At 28.6% G+C, this 19,393-nt stretch overlaps 2 protein-coding genes across 10 annotated transcripts in view; one reads left to right on the top strand and one right to left on the bottom strand.

Moving 5' to 3' along the window:
* LOC126849675 (WW domain-containing adapter protein with coiled-coil homolog) overlaps window positions 1–19,393 on the top strand; it is a 49,967-nt gene that overhangs the window by 28,059 nt on the left and 2,515 nt on the right. Inside the window, exons 1-7 of one of the 8 annotated variants that reach the window (XM_050591741.1) lie at window positions 13,816–14,008; window positions 14,393–14,426; window positions 16,159–16,399; window positions 16,721–16,806; window positions 17,418–17,498; window positions 17,915–18,113; window positions 18,706–19,050. In XM_050591741.1, the coding sequence (XP_050447698.1) occupies window positions 13,968–14,008; window positions 14,393–14,426; window positions 16,159–16,399; window positions 16,721–16,806; window positions 17,418–17,498; window positions 17,915–18,113; window positions 18,706–19,050 (1,027 nt within the window). In that variant the 5' untranslated portion in view covers window positions 13,816–13,967. Of the gene's footprint in view, window positions 1–13,815; window positions 14,009–14,175; window positions 14,427–14,452; window positions 14,704–14,822; window positions 15,239–16,158; window positions 16,400–16,720; window positions 16,807–17,417; window positions 17,499–17,914; window positions 18,114–18,705; window positions 19,051–19,393 lie in introns of those variants that run through there. The other 7 variants (XM_050591740.1, XM_050591739.1, XM_050591738.1 and 4 more) reach the window with 7 other exon arrangements.
* On the bottom strand, window positions 7,606–12,848 carry LOC126849664 (uncharacterized). 2 transcript variants are annotated; one of them, XM_050591715.1, is made up of 8 exons: window positions 12,470–12,848; window positions 11,357–11,598; window positions 11,072–11,189; window positions 10,850–10,991; window positions 10,683–10,770; window positions 10,161–10,584; window positions 7,914–9,838; window positions 7,606–7,839 (listed from the first exon to the last, which is right to left on the bottom strand). In XM_050591715.1, exons 2-7 carry the CDS (start codon window positions 11,557–11,559, stop codon window positions 7,943–7,945), a joined length of 2,871 nt encoding a protein of 956 aa, XP_050447672.1. In that variant the 5' UTR covers window positions 11,560–11,598; window positions 12,470–12,848; the 3' UTR covers window positions 7,606–7,839; window positions 7,914–7,942. The 2 variants fall into 2 exon arrangements, with proteins under 2 accessions (XP_050447672.1, XP_050447671.1); XM_050591714.1 differs by having other exon boundaries at window positions 11,357–11,579.

The raw sequence follows: 19,393 nt of genomic DNA, 5'->3' as shown, positions 1-19,393 counted from the left end.
CTTTAGCTAAACAGTAGCTAACATTTTGTTGTACAAAAAGGAAATGTACCTTGTTAAGTAGTCTATTTGATAGATTACTTGTCAGTGTCATACTTGTCATTATTGTACATTTGTTCATCTTCGTAAAAATGATTGTAGTTAGAGAATTTGTTAATTCTAGAACGCTCTTACGTTTACTACAATACTGTTTCTTTATTTTCTTGATTTTAAATTGTGTCCCATATTTGACTAAAAAAAGGCGCATCTATTTCATTATCAAATGTTTTTTTTTTTTGTTATTTATTTATTAATTTATAATGCGATAAGTCTGGTAGGCTTAAGTTTAACACAAATGAAACTATAAGTTACATATAGCTATAAATAATTAGTTCATCAAAATTGCCAAAAGGTTTTCATATGAATTGAGAGTATAAATAGATCATTAATTATAAATAAATTATTGTATGTGCATAAAGCATTTTTGAAAAAAGGAGAAAGTCTGACATTTTAAACATTAATCGAGCTAGTATAGTAAAGTACTTTACATCGGATGCCTCATTAATTCGTGTTCATCAAAAATTCAGTATTGTGTATGCATAGAACATCTCTTTCGTAAGTGATAAATAAACCTGTATTTACTAATTTGTACATTATGTGCATTATATAAAATGTCTATCGCAAAAAATCGAAGTAAATATATACTTCATACATATGAAAATATTAATATATTTATCTCTATTATACTCACTGAAACTGCTAAAATCATTACTTACTTATGAAGTAAGAATATAGAAATGTTAGAAACTTTCAACAGGGTAAATGTGTTAATATGTTTTTGGGATGCTTGTAGCATCAAAGTTATAATATTTTACATATAAATGTGTATACTTATTAAAATTAGAATATGTATATATATATATATAACACCTTTAAACAGGGTAAAAGTGAAAAATACTCGGCATGCTTATAATGCTCATTAAGTTCACATAATTACAGATACCTTCTTTAATTATATATTGATTTTTTTACAAGTACAATATTTAATTATTATAACTTTCTTTTCTTTTTAATTTTAAAATGCACGGCTTTTATTACACTAATAATATAGCATTGTCCAAGATCTGTAAATATACTTTTAAGTCTATATTAATCATGCCGTGTTATATATATTATAATATATAATATTATTTTTCCATACAAACAAAAGATTAAGGAAATTGCAATACCAGTTTCCATATATATAAATATATAAATATATGCAAACATATATATATATATATATATATATATATATATATATATATGTATATATGTATTTATGTTTCCTTATACTAAATGATAAAGAAAAATTAATGAACTAAATATACATAAAAAAGAAAATGTATTAAATCTTTTAAAAATAGTAGTAATTTAATTATCTTGTATACAAATACTAAAGTCTTCGTTTTAATAATTTTTTTTATATATATATAGATTATCCAAGTATTTCAAAGCTAAATATCAAGTTTTCGAATTGTAAAAAATATTACGCGTAATAAATAAATGACTCGAATATAATAATAATTTATTTATAACTTCAGCTGTTTGCCAGGAAGTGGACTTGGTTTACATATAATTCTTTAAACATTCAAACTCTCACACATTCACAACTCTTATCTCTATGACTAGCAAAGACTAGTTTATTTCTACCCTCTTTTCTTATTTTTAAAGATAATTTCTTTTTCTCTCCATATTTTTCTCAATATCCTACCTTTAATGTCTATTTCATCGCTCCAAACTCTACTTTCTATTTCACTATAATTTGTACCTAAATCTTTAAATCAATCTTTAGTCGTCTCACACTCCTTTATATAATGTGTTATACAATCCTCACCGCTATCGCAAAATACAACGTCGCTTCTTCCTCCAACCAATACTTATTCCTTTCCTCTATATTTTCACATCTTACCTTTAACAATGCTTTTATTATATCTCCTATATTACCTATATCTACGCTTTCTTTTCTCAAATATTTTGGTCCTTGTATCCCTGTTTCCAATTCCTTATACTTTTTATTGTACCTAGCTTCCATAATTTTATTTTCCTCTATTTGCCTCTGCACATCTCATTCTCTCTCATCTATTCCTTTTTCATATCATCTCTTCTTCTTAAGTGTTGTTAGAGCTTCTACCCTTCACTCATTTCTACTATAATATCCCTTTCTCTCTCTACTATACAAGTCCTCCCTCCCTTCATTTTATTTTTCACTCCAGCATTTCTTCAATCATCTATTTTCATTTAACTCTCTTATTTTTTCCTCATACTTTATTGCCCTTAAACCTCATTCTATCTTTAACTTATTTATTCTTAAGTCTCTTGTTATCAAATACCTTGGAGTACAAGTCTGAAGATCCATCTCACATAATCCAACATTATTTTTTCTAATTCTTTCTTTCCCTCCCATCCCCAAATTTCTACCCCGTAGGACATCACACTGTATCAAATATTTAAACAAAACTCATCTTCTAGTAAAATCATCCCTAATAACTCAAATATATTAAAAATTGAACTTTTATTTTTTTTCAGTCTCTGCATTGTACATCGTGGATTAACTTATCACAATATAATCTTTTTACACACAAAATTAAAAGTTAATAATTTATCGCAGTCTACAACTATTGTCGAACTTATGTAAAGATTTATGAGTAATTTCATATAGAAAATATTAATACTACAAATATTAATATATAAAAATTTGAATTTTTGGTAAAATTAGGAGCTACAAGTATGTGACTCACAAAGAGTGTTCTAATATCTTTATTAATCAAACTGCACGCTTGAATGTTTTATGTACAGTATGAATGATAACCAAGGAAGCCTCTTGAAAACATATGAAAGCATCATCTAGACTTTTTTTCATATTGATATTTATAAAAGAAATATTGTTGAAATAATAAAGGAATATAACAATTTGCATAATTCGTAGGTATATAGTATTTCATATAGATTCATATTATTTTCGAATTTCTATACAGCGTATCTTCAAACTAATAGTATAAGCAAAAAGAGGATAATTTCTCATGAGAAAATAGGTAGGATGAATTGTTTTCGTACGATATATTTCTCGAAAACAAAATTTTTTACAAAAAAATTTTATTTATTTTCTATTTATTGTTTTATATCATCCTCTTTTCGATTGTACTATTAATTCAGAGACACTCTGTATAACCAAATTTATATATATAACTTTCGTTTTTAACAAATTTGTTAAAAGTTCCTTACATAGTATATAATACATATACAATATGGTATTTATTATATAAATATTTTGTACATAAAGATGACTAAAAGAAGATACAGTTGTGTTCTCTCTTAGGCCTAAAGTATAAAGCTGTAAACGAATATCTTACTATAAAGTTTAAAGAGAAAGATTAGAATTATATCTTACACGGCTGACACATGTACATTTGACAAAAACATGTACAATGTAATAAAAAAAAGTTTTAAAACTTCCATTTCCAGCAACTAAATTGTTTCTAAATGAGATAATTGATCCTATGATGAAGCACAATATTATTGCATATGTGAGAATTGGTGTTTATTTGTCATTTGCGTGTAATTATTATTTGTGATACTATACTCTCTCTCTTTCTCTGCAGTAATAAGTCCAAATATGTTCAAACACAGTTTTTGAAATATTTGCTTATCAGGACACTGCGTTCATTCATATAGAACTAATAAAATTATTTCGATAAATATTTGTTTTTTAGAGAATGTGCATTTCATTTATCTATTTACTAATTATAATTAAGCAATCTTTGGAATTAATTTCTACAATTTTTTTTAGAATGTGATTCTTTCGAAAATATATAGGTAAATTTTTACAGTAAAAATAATCGAATTATATAGATTGACGATAAATTTCCACGCACGTTCTATTTATATATATAGCTCTATTATATTATGTAGGAAGCATGTTGCAAATTTATACAAATATTGCCATTTTGTGTATATGCTCTTATAGCATGTAACTCTTTGGAAATACAGAATATTTATTTTTCTGCAATTTATACACATGCAATTTAAAAGTTAATTTAAAAAATAGTTTGTATTTATTTCGCAACATTTACTATTACGTTTCTCTTTTTTTATATTTTGCAAAAATTAAATATCTTAAAACAATATTTGTACTAAATGCAACTGAATCATTTAAGAAATTTATTGCAAAAGACAATTATCCTTACAGTTGTAATATGGCAAGCATTAACCGAGTAATTTTACTTTGTGCAAAATTTACAAAAATAAAATTAATGAGACAGTAAAAAAGAATATGACTCTCTATAAAGACGGGTTATATAAAGTATTTTTCGTTATGTCAGAACCGAGTATATACACGTAAATAGATTTTTAAAGTGAGATTTCACCTACTTGTTAATTAAAGAGCAGAGTGTTTACATCATTATTTTATACATTCTCTTTATCGATCAATTGAAGAGAAATCATTTATGTGCAAATCCAAGCATTTATATTTCTGACATCATAATCTATTTGGGAACGGAAAATTCGTTCCATTGAGAAAAACGGATTTTTTTATTTAAGTATAACTTTATTCATCATTCAGTTATTCGCCGTTTCTCAATGGTACAAATAATTCTTCGTCCAATCAGTATGATAGATGATAAATTTTTTTGTCAAACCTTATAACATTTTATTTAATATTAGCAGAATATCAATAAATATCTCTATCTCAGGAGGATTTTTATTTGCCAATAAAAAATATAATAGAGTATCATAAAATCAGTCTTCATATCAGGTAATAAAGAAATATACAACGAACTAAACATCTGAATATTAATATAACAGAATATTATAGTATTATAATATTACAGAAATTTTCTTTGTATAGAGAATTCGTCAACTTCATATCGACACATATAATAAATTCTAAATTTTATCTAATAATTACAAAGTTATAATATTTATATTATATATGAAGTTGCTTTTAATTATATTTTGAATTATTCAATTATATATGTAAATGTAAAAAATAACAATAAAATAAAACAATATAAAATATATATAACAAAACTCAACAAGACTTTTTACGAATTTTTACGACTTTTACGATTTGATTAACTTTTTTATACATTAGAAAAAAGTAAAAATAAATTACGTAAGAACGAGTATCTTTATTGCAAATAGCAATAAACAGGAACAAAATATTTTATTTTGTTTACTGCCATATATTATGTCACTAATAATTAAATATCTAAGCTATCAAGGAAAAAATGTGATAGATAATCTAATACATAGTAAGTAATATGTATATGAAACTATTGATATAATTAGCTTTGTAAAATATTGTGAATTTCCGGGGTCATTCACTAGTATATATTCTCGGAAAAAATTAATACAGTTATTTTAGTCATTTTTTGCTTTATCTAAAATGTAAAGTAAAATATTCTCTCTCTGTCTCTCTCTGCATATTTTTCTTTAAATATTATTCATATAATTAAACTTTTTGCAGTTATTCCTACAAAATCTATTTCTACAATAAAACAAAATATTCCAGAAATGTAACTATTACTAGATGAGATCGCTAAAGTAGTTTAGTTTTTTGTATTTTTATTTTTCACAATGTATTTTACTTGCATTATTTTATATTTATTTAATATTTAAACATAACTATAAAATAATATATATGCATATACATATGAAAAATTATCTTTAAAAAAAGATACATTAAAAGTATTTTTTTTTAAACATACATGTGATGAGATTATTTAAAATCATAATGAAGCACAACTTAAAAAAGCGCTGACTCTGTGAAAATTTCTAATCTATAGAGATTATGTTTGAATAATTGAAGAAGTTATGATGACATCGTATATATGTGCTTATGTTCAATATTAACCTGGGATCTATCAAAATGTTGATAGTGATGATATCTCATCAGTATGTTCAAATTTTATTTCAATCATCAAGTTTTGAGACTTTGCTTTATGCAAGTAGTTAAAAATTGTCGATTTCTTCAGGATTATAAACGATCACACGCTAATAAAAGCAAGTAGTAAACATGATTTTTTTATTTAGATCCTTAGGCCTTTACGGTCGATGATTCTGTTATATAAAATCATGTTATTTACATCAAATGTTTTAATTCATCAAAATCCAAAGAAAATATATATATATGGATAGATATATTTATATATTTTTTATTTATAAGTATATCTAAAATTCTTTTAAATATAGAATAATTCTTTTCTCTTTAAATATATTTTCACTATAAGAACAATTCGAATTTAAAAAGCTCAAACTGCAAAAGGCTATAACACATAAGTTCTCAAAACGCGCTATCTCTAAAAAAGAATCTAGTATTTAGATGAAGGCTTGATAATACTAATTGTAAGTACCAATATATCTATCAAGATATAATTAAAAAATTTATTATATATTTCAAAATTAACTTTTTGTGATCGTCTCTCTCTCTTTTAAATTCTCTTCAATACATTTATGTCAATATTAACTTAAAAAATGTTTTGCAAATCTAAATCATTCATTTATGAAAAGATAGCAGAATTTTAGAATGAGAAATTTTATATAATCTAATATAGGTTACACTCACCCATTGCATTATTTTTCTTGTTCTTCTATGTACAAATTCTGTAAATAAAAAATTACTAATAAATATTATATAAATATATTTAATTGTAGAATGGCATATGTCATGTGATTATCAAAAATAAAATAAAATAAAATATTATTTAATATATAAGATTTTTAATGGATATAACACATATTGAATTTATAATTATATATATGGCATTCTCCCCCTATATACACACATCTTATGTTCAAAAATATAATTAATAAACCTAATTAAAATATATTTTTTGTGATATGAAAAGATGATAAGAGATGTTCTTCAGAGATGTTCTTAATACTCTTCTTTGATGTTACAGATTCCATAAATATGTAAACAATACATAAATATAAAATATATTATAATTATAATAGATTATTAAAGACTTATAAATACCTTTCATATTGCAGAAAGAAAAATCTTTTTTGAACATCATATTGATTTATTTTAATAGTTAACCTTGCTAGTATCTAGAAAAAGCAATCATAGATGTGCGATTCTCTTTCTCTTCTCAGGTGTTTCTTCAGTAGGCGATAATTCAATACATCTGAGTTTACTCCTATCACTTGGTGATATTTATTAACTTATGGTCTATGGTTTTTCAGTTATATATCATATTTTATATGCGTGTGATGTTCCAAGCAAGAATATCCTTTTACAATATTAAGCGATTTATTGGTAAGTCTCAGTGAATATAGTCAAAAGTGGAAAATTTTAGAGAATTGATTTAGAGTCCATTTCTCAGAAGATTTGAGATTTTTCAAGACAAATTTTTTAGTAATCATCAGAACATTTTGTTGAAACTGTTGTTACAAATCCTTTCTTCAAGATGAAGTGGATGCTTCTTCAATAAATAGCAACTTATTATATCTGTGTGTATGACAGCTTGCTCTTTAATTTGATCTTCACTGACTATATGATCCTGAATTTTGAATTAACCATCTTATTAAAACTTAACTGAAAGGCCAACCCAGAATATTAGAAGATGAATATATATATATATATATATATATATATATATATATATATATATATATATATTTTATGTATAATGTTGAAGCAAAATCTTTTTTCTTTACGATGTTAAATAATTTGTAAGTAAATTTGATGAGACATATTCTTGGAAGCGCAAAATTCATTCAAAGATCCGTTTAGCCTATTCCTTGGGAAAGAACCTTCAACATCTTTCTCGTAAATATAAAAGTGCTTGATTACGAAATTTCGTGGCTCCTTAAAACCTGGAAGAGCAATATCTAAATTAATTAATGATGTTACAAGACATTAGATTAAAATTTATTGTGATTTTACTAACATATTAAACTTATCAGATTTGGCTGATAATCACAGAAAGGTGTTATTGGTTGTTATATTATTCAAATGGAAGGCTATTGGATTTACATTACTATTAATAGCATTGTTTTGATTATTGCATAAAATGTGATTTTCTCTTAAAAATGTATTTGTATACACATTATCTAATTCAAATGGAGACTGTTTTGAAGATAGAAGAAAATCGGTGGTTTCTTTCGACACAACGTTTTCCAGACTTTCCAAAATTTCAATTGGGTTGTGCAAGAAACTGATATTTTCAGAGTCATTTATACAATTCTTCATTATTTCATTAGCTTCTTTTGAATCCATATCTATAGAATCTATATTAAAAAGAAAACGTTCAGAGAGATGTAATTGATCGTTTGACATTGAAGTACCACAATCGCTTCTTTCTTGTTGTGTCTTTATCATAGTTATCGTAGTTTCGGAATGTTTGGAACCGTGTCCGTAATCATATTTTCTTTTATTATCAAGATTGACATTTTGATCATTTAGTGACGACCCTACAGTTTGATCTTTATTGAATGTAGTATACATGTCGTTAGAATTGTATAGACATTGCATTATTTTTTCATCGTGCATGTTACAACATGTCATGATAACGATATCATCGATATGATGAGCAACGTAATGTGCATTGCAATCGCTTATATTTGTTAGTACATTATATTTGTGTAATTGATGTAAATTATATTTGGGTAAAATTATTTTTGTGTTGCAAGATAGTTTGATATCATTCTTATCATCAGAAAATGTATTATGTTTTTGTGTGGTACTATCATTACTGTTAGGAAACACAAATGGTTTACAATCACTTTTTGTACAACATTCTTCATATTCGTTACCTTGATGACATGTAATAAAATAATCTGTAACTTGTGAATTATGATCGTTTATAGATTTCAATTTTTGTATTCTAAGATATTTAATATCACGCGGCGTCGTTTCCCAACATTTATATGAATTTTGTGTTGTATTACAATTTGGGCTTATTGGTATTTCCTGCTTGACAGAATGCTGATCCACAATATCATTTTGGCACATGTTCAATAAAGGTATTATATCCTTCAATAAAGGTATGACATTTTCTTCCTGAGAAGTTAATGTTTCCTTACTTTGCATCATTATATTGTTGTATAAGCCTGTAGCATCTGCTGTCATATATGTCATATGTGATGATATATTCTCTGGTTTATTTTCTTTCAGCACATTTGTTGTAACGTTGAACTCTTTAATATCCCGATCAACAAACATTGATGACTTTATGTAATGTGAATTATCAAATTGTGTTTCATTCTCTTTCACAAATTCTGGATACGTACTATTCATCTGATTCTTTATTACATTTAAATGTTCACTTTTTTGAAGATTTATATGATGGATATTATTTAATGAAAGTTTACTGCTAATTGAAGTATAACTCTCTGTACTATCACTTATTTTGTTGTTAGGAATAGATTTATATTTCAGACGAACTTTTTCAACTGTGCTTTTGCTGTCTCTATTAGAACTTTTTTCAATATTCACATTTGCCATAAACCCACTTGAATGCTTTATAGAATTGATATACTTTTTGTTTTTTATGATTTTCATATCTTGTTTAGTAATTTTATCCAAATTATGTTTAGTCTTTTTTCTTTTTGTTTCGCAAAGAATTTCATCATCTTCAGTTAAATCAATAATTTCAGGTTCTCCTGGATTTTCTTTTTTTTCCTGTTTCAATGATTTAAGGTTTCTTCTTTCTTTTTTTTGTAGATAAGTTTGTTCTAAAGATTTATTTTCGTTCATACTTAGTGGCATATTATCATTCTGCAAACTATTTAAAAAGTCTTTATTAACTTCTTGATTAGATGTAGGAATGCTCCTATTAGGATTGCTCCGATGTAGCAAACTCATTGGATGTTTCTGAAAAAAATATTATTTCATGTATCTGCGTTATTATTGTATGACAAATACAAAGATTTACACATGCAAATAAATAAAAACCAAAAAGATTCTGATATACTGAATATAGCACAATTGGAATGCTAATAAGAGCCGAACGCAGTAAATAAATGCATTTATCTTGTGTATAAACTCTCTTTAATAATAGTGAATGTTTTACTTCTTCTTTTGGATCATCTTCAAAAAATATTTTTATACAAGTGCATTTTGTGCTCGGTTTTTATTAGCCCTATTCCCTTCCATTTTTTTTCAAAATAAAGAAATTTTAATCAAATTACATTACCTGAGATTTTAAACAATTCTGACCAACATAAACCACTTTGGTACATTGTAAATCTGCAGAGTTATTGATTTTGTCTTCGAGTAGTAGAGAATATTTATCCATTTTATCTTCAAGTAGTAGAAAATGTTTATCCATTTCATCTTCAAATAGTAGAAAATGTTTATACATTTCAAATAAATTTGATTTTAATAAGCATAGTGTTTCATTCTTCTGATTCTTAGGTCTAGGCACAAATTTTGATAATTCATCTCGTAATTTTGGCATACATGGGCCTAGCAGCATTAGAGCTAATTTGTCAATTTCTTCTCTTTTCTCTTCAGAAAGATTTTCCATATTTCTCCACATTTTAAAGGCAAGCAAATATCGAATATAAGCTACATCGGTTAAAGATGTCATTTTTATCTTGAGATTGCTAAAGTTCTTCCTATGTAGTAAATATGATATCCTATATTATTTTAATATCTTATACAACTAATAGACGAATTTGTTTATTGTAATGTGTTAAAGGGAATATTTACATACATAAATATATGATTACAAATTTGTGTATATTTTTCCGTCATATGTTTAATTCTAAGTAATACTCTAAAAATATGCTCTTCCGAATTATCTGTAATTTAATATTAGGTATATTAAGCATAATATCGGTAAAATCGATTTGTATGAAATCAATCTTTTTTAATACTTACTTAAGTATATATACAATGCTGCAAGAATCTTTACAATTTCTTGTCTAGAAGTTTCCATATCTTGTCTAGAAGTTTCCATATCGATATATATACTTAATAACGTTGACATTTTATTTAAATATGAACTATGATCAACTATCTCCTGAATATAGAAAATAACAATTACATATAAATTTTATACCAATTTTATAAAAATAAAAAAGAATAATTAAAATATAGTACCTGTTTTATATCAAGCCAATATAAGTGAAAGAATATTAATATATTATTAATATTATTTTTTAAATTAATTGTATCATTAAATTTAACATTGCTTGCTTTCACACTAGAAAGAACATTCCTGAAATATATATAATCACAAATCATATTATATATCTTTTATATTTTTTCTAAATCCAATTGTCAACATGTATATATGTGAAATTTCTACTTGTAAAAAGCAATGAAAACATTTAATAATTAAATATTATATCAGCTTTGATTAACTAATGTAAATGATGATCTCACTGGGTATAGAGTAAAAGCAATCGCTCAAGATGTCGATAACTCCTATTTCCTATAGACGAACATACAATTTTATTGAATTCTAGTAACCATGGAAAGGTTTCTTCAATTTTTCTATTATCATTGACTGTTATATCTTCCAGTTGTCGAGATTTTGAACGTTTTTTTGCATTTTTGCTATTCCCACATATAGAAATTGAATCCATGATATCTTCCTCTGTAGTTTCTTTAATAATGAAAGTTCTCTGTAATTATATCTTGTCAGTATTGCAACAAATTTTTTTAATAATTAGTGAAAAGAGAGATATATTATTCAATAAAATACTTTTTTTATAATAGCTTAAACAAAATAAAACTCATGATATTTATAAAAAATATATTATTATATGAATTCTAAAAGTAATTTTTTTTTTATTTATGTTACAAGTTCTGTAACATACATAGCATAAAAATTAGAGAATTTCAATATCTTAAATTTGCATTTTATTTTTAATAATAGTTTGTCTAATGAGCAAATATATCAATCAAGTAAAATTTATGTAAAAAATTTAAGATATATAATGATATCGATAGCGTTATAATTATAAATAATTTGTATAAATAATAAAATATATAACACAATTAAAATATATTAATTTTTAAAAAAATTTGCAATATCAAGAACTTATATTTACAATATAATTTTTTTTTGAGTATTATTTCATGTGAACTGTGCAGATGATAAAAAATGCATAAATATTTCAAACTATAAAATAACAGCTATATATCGAATTTTTATCTTGTATTTTTATCTATATATTTATCTGTATGAATGATATGATATAAAATAATTATTAAAATAGTAGTAAGAAACAAAAATATATATTGAGAAAGGCGCTTCACAAGTCTAAATAATTGCTCCGTTTTAGAAATTGTATGTAGAATTGTAGGCGCGAATATTAATATCACTACGATAGGTGTACTTATATTAATATCACTGACATACGACATCGCGCGAGGTATGTACGGAGAGTCTCGTATATTCTACTTTATATTCTTGTTCGCGGCAAAAGATAAGAGAGGCGATCTTAAACTGTCTGGGAGAGAGGGGGAGGAAAAAAAGAACGTTCGTCTTACAATGTTTATCGCAAATTTGCCATAACGACGACTTGTCGTGCCTCCCTCGAAGCGTGTGGAGATCTTTCTTCCCGGACGCGAGTGAGTTCTCTTCCTGGCCGGTATCTCTTCCGAGAATTGCTTACGTCAAAATTACTACACGAACACTACGCCCGGCGGCCGCTTTCCGTGTATACGATAATGCTAAGTCGACTTTCCGAAGAACCATAGCATCTTTGATTCGTGATTATTAAATGCGCGAGCAAGACGCGTTTGTTCGTAATCAACTGGCTAATGACACCAGACACTAGTGTTGTTAAACGGGCTCTCGTTTCCGCGCATGCGCAACATACGGCGATTACAACTACGTATATGTATTGGATACTTTAGTTTTGGCGGGATTTTGCAGACAATAGATCAAGTAATTACCTAAATAAATAAATTAATAATAACTACGTAAATAAATAAATTAATAATTTGTGTGCATATTATTTTTTTATTTCATATTTTTATTTATAATTTAATCAAAAATTTTTTAATAACTTTTAAAAATGATTAAACTGGGATCATGCAGAACCTCATTTAATAAGATTCAACTACTTCAGTGATATAACATTCAACGCGCATGCGTGAAAACGGAAGTCCGTCTACAACGCTGGATAACTCACGTCGCGGTGCGCCGTCTGTCGGCCGAAGCATACACGATGCACTTTTTTCACATATACGAAGCAATACGAAGATATTTCTTTGCGGCTATGATCGTGCGGATGCAAACGACGGTATACGGCGCCTCGCGTCGTCGTCTGCTGCGACGCTGCCGTGAATGTAGATCGCGCGAATTTGTAACATATCCATCGTCGTCAGGTACGTGTCAATTTTACGCAATTTAAAATAGAATTCTATTTCGCGTGTGCTGGACAGTATAGAAAATATTTTCACAGAGTTAAATTTAAGTTAGAATTTAATCGTTTTCGTAAAAATAAGATGTAATTTTTTTTTACGAAGATTGCATGTTCGCAGAAAATTGACAGATTATGATTCAATTTACGTGTCCTACGTTAACAATTATCGTTAACGATTGCATTTAATGTTTAAGTGCGATGGATTTTTAGACTTTACAATTTACATCACATCATTATTATAGATATTATTATCGTGCTATATTTATACATCTTAAAACATAAATTGTATATGTGTGTATGCTTTCTCAACGAAGCAAGTTTATCGCTATCATAATATTTATGGATTTTATTAAAACGATATTGGTATGTATATTTCCACGTCCCTGAATGTAGCCAAAATGTCCCATCTCCCACCATCGTCAGCCGCTCGCGCGTCGTGACGCGAGCGCTTCGTCTAGGATGCCGGCGCGCACGGCAGCGGCCGAGCACGTATGTGACATGGCGTCCGGGTAGAAAGAAAGTTAACTGCTAAATAAGCGTTAATGTTGTTCTTATGACATTAACCGACCGAAAAGGGAACATCCGAGGCCGCGAATTTCCCACAGACACTGGCATTGATGGTAATGCATGCGAGGAAACCGCAAAGGATCAGCGATGGGTAGGGCTCTGCCGTCAAATACCCGATACTGACACACGACCAATCTCTCTCTCTCTTTCTTTCTCTTTCTCTCTCTTTCCTTCCTTCCTTCTTTCTCTCTCCCCCTCACTCCTTCACTGTCTCTCTGTATATTTCTCTCTCGCTCTCTCCGCATAAACTCGCCTCACCTCTCATCATCGACGAACCGTCCATTCGTCCGTACGACTCGTTCAACCGCACACACGCATCGTAACACTCACTGCCACTCATCCGCCGTACGACGTTTTCACGAGTTTCCACAACGATGGGAATTCGTTCTGGCGCCGTTCCCCGTGGAAACGACCGTGGCGGCGGACATCGCGCCACGACCTCCCTCACTCACGGTTCGTTGTCTTATGATTCCAGGTACTTCGAAAAGCACCAGGCCCATCCCTATCAGGTAAATAATATCTGCTACCGCCGGAACGATTGATGGATCGGGGGTACGGAGGGGGGTGTAAGATTTTCTCTTACACAGGCAACCTCACGGTCACTCGTCATCGTCGTCGTCGTCGTCGTCGTCGTCGGACAGCACGCATTATTTTCGCCCGCGATTACGCGTCGTTACACGTCCGACGACAGAGAAAGAGAAAGATAGAAAGATGAGATCGTCCCGGTTCTCGCGCGGAGGATACGAGCCGCAGTGACAACACTCTTCCGTGCGGGAGAGCATCAAAGTTCGTATTCGTTTCTCAGCTGGCGTCGGGCCGCGCGCGAGCGGGCGGGACACGCACGACGGCCCGCTGTTGCCCTTTTTTTTTCTTGCAAGGGAAAAATCCGCGGTCGCGGACGTAGAATCGATAACGCGCGCTCGACGACACCATCTCGACATCATCTCGACGACGCGACGTTTCATCGAGGCGAAATCCAGACGTTCGCATTCATCCCGCCTTTCCCCGCGAGAATTATTTTTTTTCTCCGCACATATAATCGTCCTGTCAGGCTCATCGTCGTCTTCACGATTCTAGCTTTTTTTTCCTTTTGTGACGGTATCTTAATTTTCTCTCGGTCTCTCAGTATGAAAGGCTCAACCGTTCACCGGGTCAACATCGAGTAGTCTTGATTAGCTTAATCGCTGGCAATTTGATGTTATATATATTGTGCTCAAGGCTCGATTCGCGCGTTTCAAGACGACGAGCTTGATAGACGAGAAGAATCTCAGCTTTGACAAGTGACATTTTGGCAAATGGCAATGTTTCCATCGATATGTATGTACGTGTTCGATTAGACTCATCATCGCGAGTCGAATAAGTCATGTTTAGATTTTTGGGTAAATTTATGATTAAACTAATAATTAATCGCAGAGAAAACTTTTCATGTTTTTTTTTTTTTTCATTAATTGATGTGGTGTTGTTCTTTCTTAATTCATATATCATTTATACTAAGTGAAATTAACAATTAAATATGCATGCTCGTATCATTACTTGAATTTAATCATACGAGATGAGAAAAATGATAATTAATCAAAATATCGTCAATTATTTTTACATTTGATATCAAGAAACTGCCTGCTAGCCTTGTAAACATAACCTCACTTTTAGAAAAATCAATAATTTATTATAACAGATAATATGTTTCAAGAATGTTTAAGTTCTATTTTATTAAGTATCTCATTTCAGTTTTCTTTTCATTTCGATAATTTTTTCATCATTTTGATATATTTCTAATTATTAGAAATGTAACAATCATGAAATTGTCTATTAGTTTCTTTGGACTTGGAACAAAAAAGTTTCCAATATTCTTCAAAATATTTGTTTGTATTAAGAAGTACTCGTGTTATAATTTTTATTAATATCAGAAATATACAAATAAGAAAATAATTAATATTTAAATTCATTGGTGATTCTAAAAACATAGCCGATAAATTCTGTATAAGAATCAGAGGTTTTATAAAACTATTAATATTTAATTTTATTTTTATCATAACAATGCTTTTTCATATATACAGATTCTTGGAGACGGCCATTAAACTGAAACAGTTATTCCGAAGTTGAATCTATAATATTTTATAACATTTTTAATAACAATCTCATATATTCATGATGAGAAAAGTAAATCTAGGAGTAAGCAATCTCATGTATTTGAATTATTTATATAATCTCTTGTTTATATTGCTAATAATCTGATTATAGAACGCAAAGTACAGCAGTTCTAAGGGTGGCTATTCCTCCTCGACCACATCGTCGGATGGTCGCTACGAGGGGCGTATGCGCGATTCTCCAAATGGTAACTCTTACAGTCCAGCAGGCAGCTTGGGAATGGGCATGGGGACGGACCGGGACAGCCCTCGGAATTACACATCCAAGCCTCTTTACAAGAAGGAGAGAGAAAATAGAGACTATAAATTATCCTCTTCTAGGGACAAGTATTCCGGTAAATAATTTTGTTTTGCTATCTTCTCTCAATATTTTACTAAATAGAATCAGATTTTATTTAGTAAAAATTAAAAAAAAGAAAATGCAGCAAGAGAAGAATACTTTTCAATATTATTGAATATATAAACTGTTGTATATATTAATTACTACATATAATGTATAAGTAAACGATAATATTGAGTTATAATGTAATATATTTATATATACATAATACAATTCTTTTATTTGTCTAGAATCTCATTTCCTCTTTTTTTCAGTATAAAAACAAAATTGTCTCTTAACATTTTCAGCTGTAACATGCTTGCTTGCATATGTGTAGATTGTGCACGATCCCCAAAAGACAAGAGAAGCCGTGAGAGCAGAGATTCGGAACACAGGACCAACCACGATAGGAGTAGTGGAGAGGTATCTATATTAATATATAATTTAATGATTATTATAATTAGAAAAATATGAGACAGGTAATTTCTCAGAGCCTGATATACGACAATCGTATCATGTCTCAAAAACTAAAAAAAAAAAAAACAAATATGATAAGCATGAAATTTAATTCTTTAAATACTATTATGTTTAATTTATAATATGAAATATATTGAGATTGAGAGAGAGAGCTAGCAATTTATTTTGCAAAAATTTTTGATTTTTAGAAGATTTTAAATATGTATAACTGCAAATATGTATGTAGTTTTTGCATAACATATATATATATTACAAAATAGATATATATTTCTTTGGCATGCATGTGTATATTTGTATATACATTTATAATATATCTGATTTTACAAAAAACATTTATCTTTCTTTCTGTGTGCCAGTGGGCTGTTAGATAATTCGTATATGGTCACAGTCCTAAAAAGGAAAATTTAATATCTATAAATATATTTGAAACTTTTTTAAAAGAAAAGCATTTTTAATATGCATCTGAGAATATTGCGTGTCTTTACTGGATTAAATATATCTTACTTGAGAGGCATGCACTATTATGAAAAATAATATTTATTTACGTCTATATATAGATCTTACATCCCATAAAATTATCATCAAATTCATCAAGAGAATCTTCATCCCAGAGAAAACCATCACACAATTCCTGTCAGGTCAGTTTTATAATTATATTTATATTAATTTATATTAGTGCATATTAATCATGAATTCCAAATTCCAAATTTATATAAAAAATAATATTTACTTTTTCACCTATTCCATGATAGTAGGTTCACGTATATTTAATTAATACATCTAAGAATGAAAAATTAATTGTTATATATCAACATTCTGAGAAAAAGAGTTTCTATAAAAATTCTTATTTATTACTTTAATTTAAAAAATTATTGTGTGTGTATCTGTATGTTTCAAAGATAAAAATGTGATGAACACACATATACAAACAATTTGATAATAACCTCAAGAATATGGACGAATATCACTTCAACTTTTCGAACTAGTTTTGGAATTAATGTAAATAGTTCCCCCTATTCAATCGTTTCCAGAAATTTTAGAACAGTCTGTTTAGGATAAACGTGGTGATGAGCGAGGAAGTGCAATGGAACGTACAGCAAGGTTTGGAGATTGGTCGGAACACATGAGTTCATCAGGAAAGAAGTATTACTACAATTGCAAGACAGAAGTTTCTCAATGGGAAAAACCACGGGAGTGGATCAATCGGACAGATAATCGTCAACGTCAGTCTAGTGACTATTCTTCTAGGTCAAGTACGTACTTAATTTTTATAATTATCAAATATGCCTAATATTAAATAGCAAATAAAATAGATGACAGAAATATGGAATAAAACAAATTCAAAAACTAATTTTATTAAAATGAAATAAATCAACAAATTATAGGTCTTTCTGTGTGAGATTGGACAGTTTATATTTATAATTTAGATACATTATAAAAAAATTTATGAATATAACATGAATTTATTATCTTTTTCGCTATCTTGAATTAGAACATGTAATATTAGAATATGTAATGCACAATTTATTTTGTTACTATATTTATTAATTTGAATAACAGAAAAATGTATGCTACTTTTAAAACGATTAAGAAACAAATCCATATTTCACACATACAATTAATATTTTTAATATTTCGGTAAAGAAATTTTCGTTGGCCTCGCATGAACACACATACACAAACAATTTGATAATAACCTCAAGAATATGGACGAATATCACTTCAACTTTTCGAACTAGTTTTGGAATTAATGTAAATAGTTCTCCCTATTCAATCGTTTCCAACAGTAATGATAAAATGTAATTAAATGTATGACTTTTCAAAATCTAAAATTTTTTTGCATAGGTCATGATAAACATTCCAACTCGCGATCGAATAGCAGTAGCAGTGTGCGAGATGGTAAATCGTCGCGACAGTCTGACAAACGAGAATACTGGAGCGCGTGTGGCGGCAGTAGCAGTAGCAGTAACAGGGAAGATGTTTCAGCAAGGGAAAGGGAACGGGAAAAGGAACGAGAAAGAGAACGAGAACGCGAACGAGAAAGAGAATCTTGTAGAGAAGAAGCTAGTGTGGAACGTCAGGCCCAGGATATGGATATCTCACCAGGCGATTCCACACCTACTTCGGAACCCGTGACATCATCCTGCGCCCACGATCCACTGCCACAGGGCCCTGTTCTCTTGGCCACCGGTACGTTCTTTACATATATAAAACAAGGCATGTAAATATAATAATTATTTCCTTCTCTAGATATAATTTAAGATAAAATATAAGATTTTAAATAAAAAATCTATTCATATTCCGGATATTATTTTTGAATATGATAATCATCAATTTTTTAATTTAATTACAATATTACAATTTTTTGTTTCTTTTACATTTGTCTCAAACATTTCTTTCTAAAGTTTCTTTTACATTTGTCTCAAACATTTCTTTCTAAAATCACGATTTTTCAAAATGTGCATACATTTTACGAGCTTTAACATTTCATATGATCTGTAGAAATTTCTAGTATTGTTTATTTTGTGTTCTT

Source organism: Cataglyphis hispanica, chromosome 5 (assembly GCF_021464435.1).
Source record: "Cataglyphis hispanica isolate Lineage 1 chromosome 5, ULB_Chis1_1.0, whole genome shotgun sequence".
Taxonomy (NCBI): domain Eukaryota; kingdom Metazoa; phylum Arthropoda; class Insecta; order Hymenoptera; family Formicidae; genus Cataglyphis; species Cataglyphis hispanica.
The sequence above is the reverse complement of the archived record's forward strand: the minus strand, read 5'-3'. Positions and strand labels throughout refer to the sequence as shown.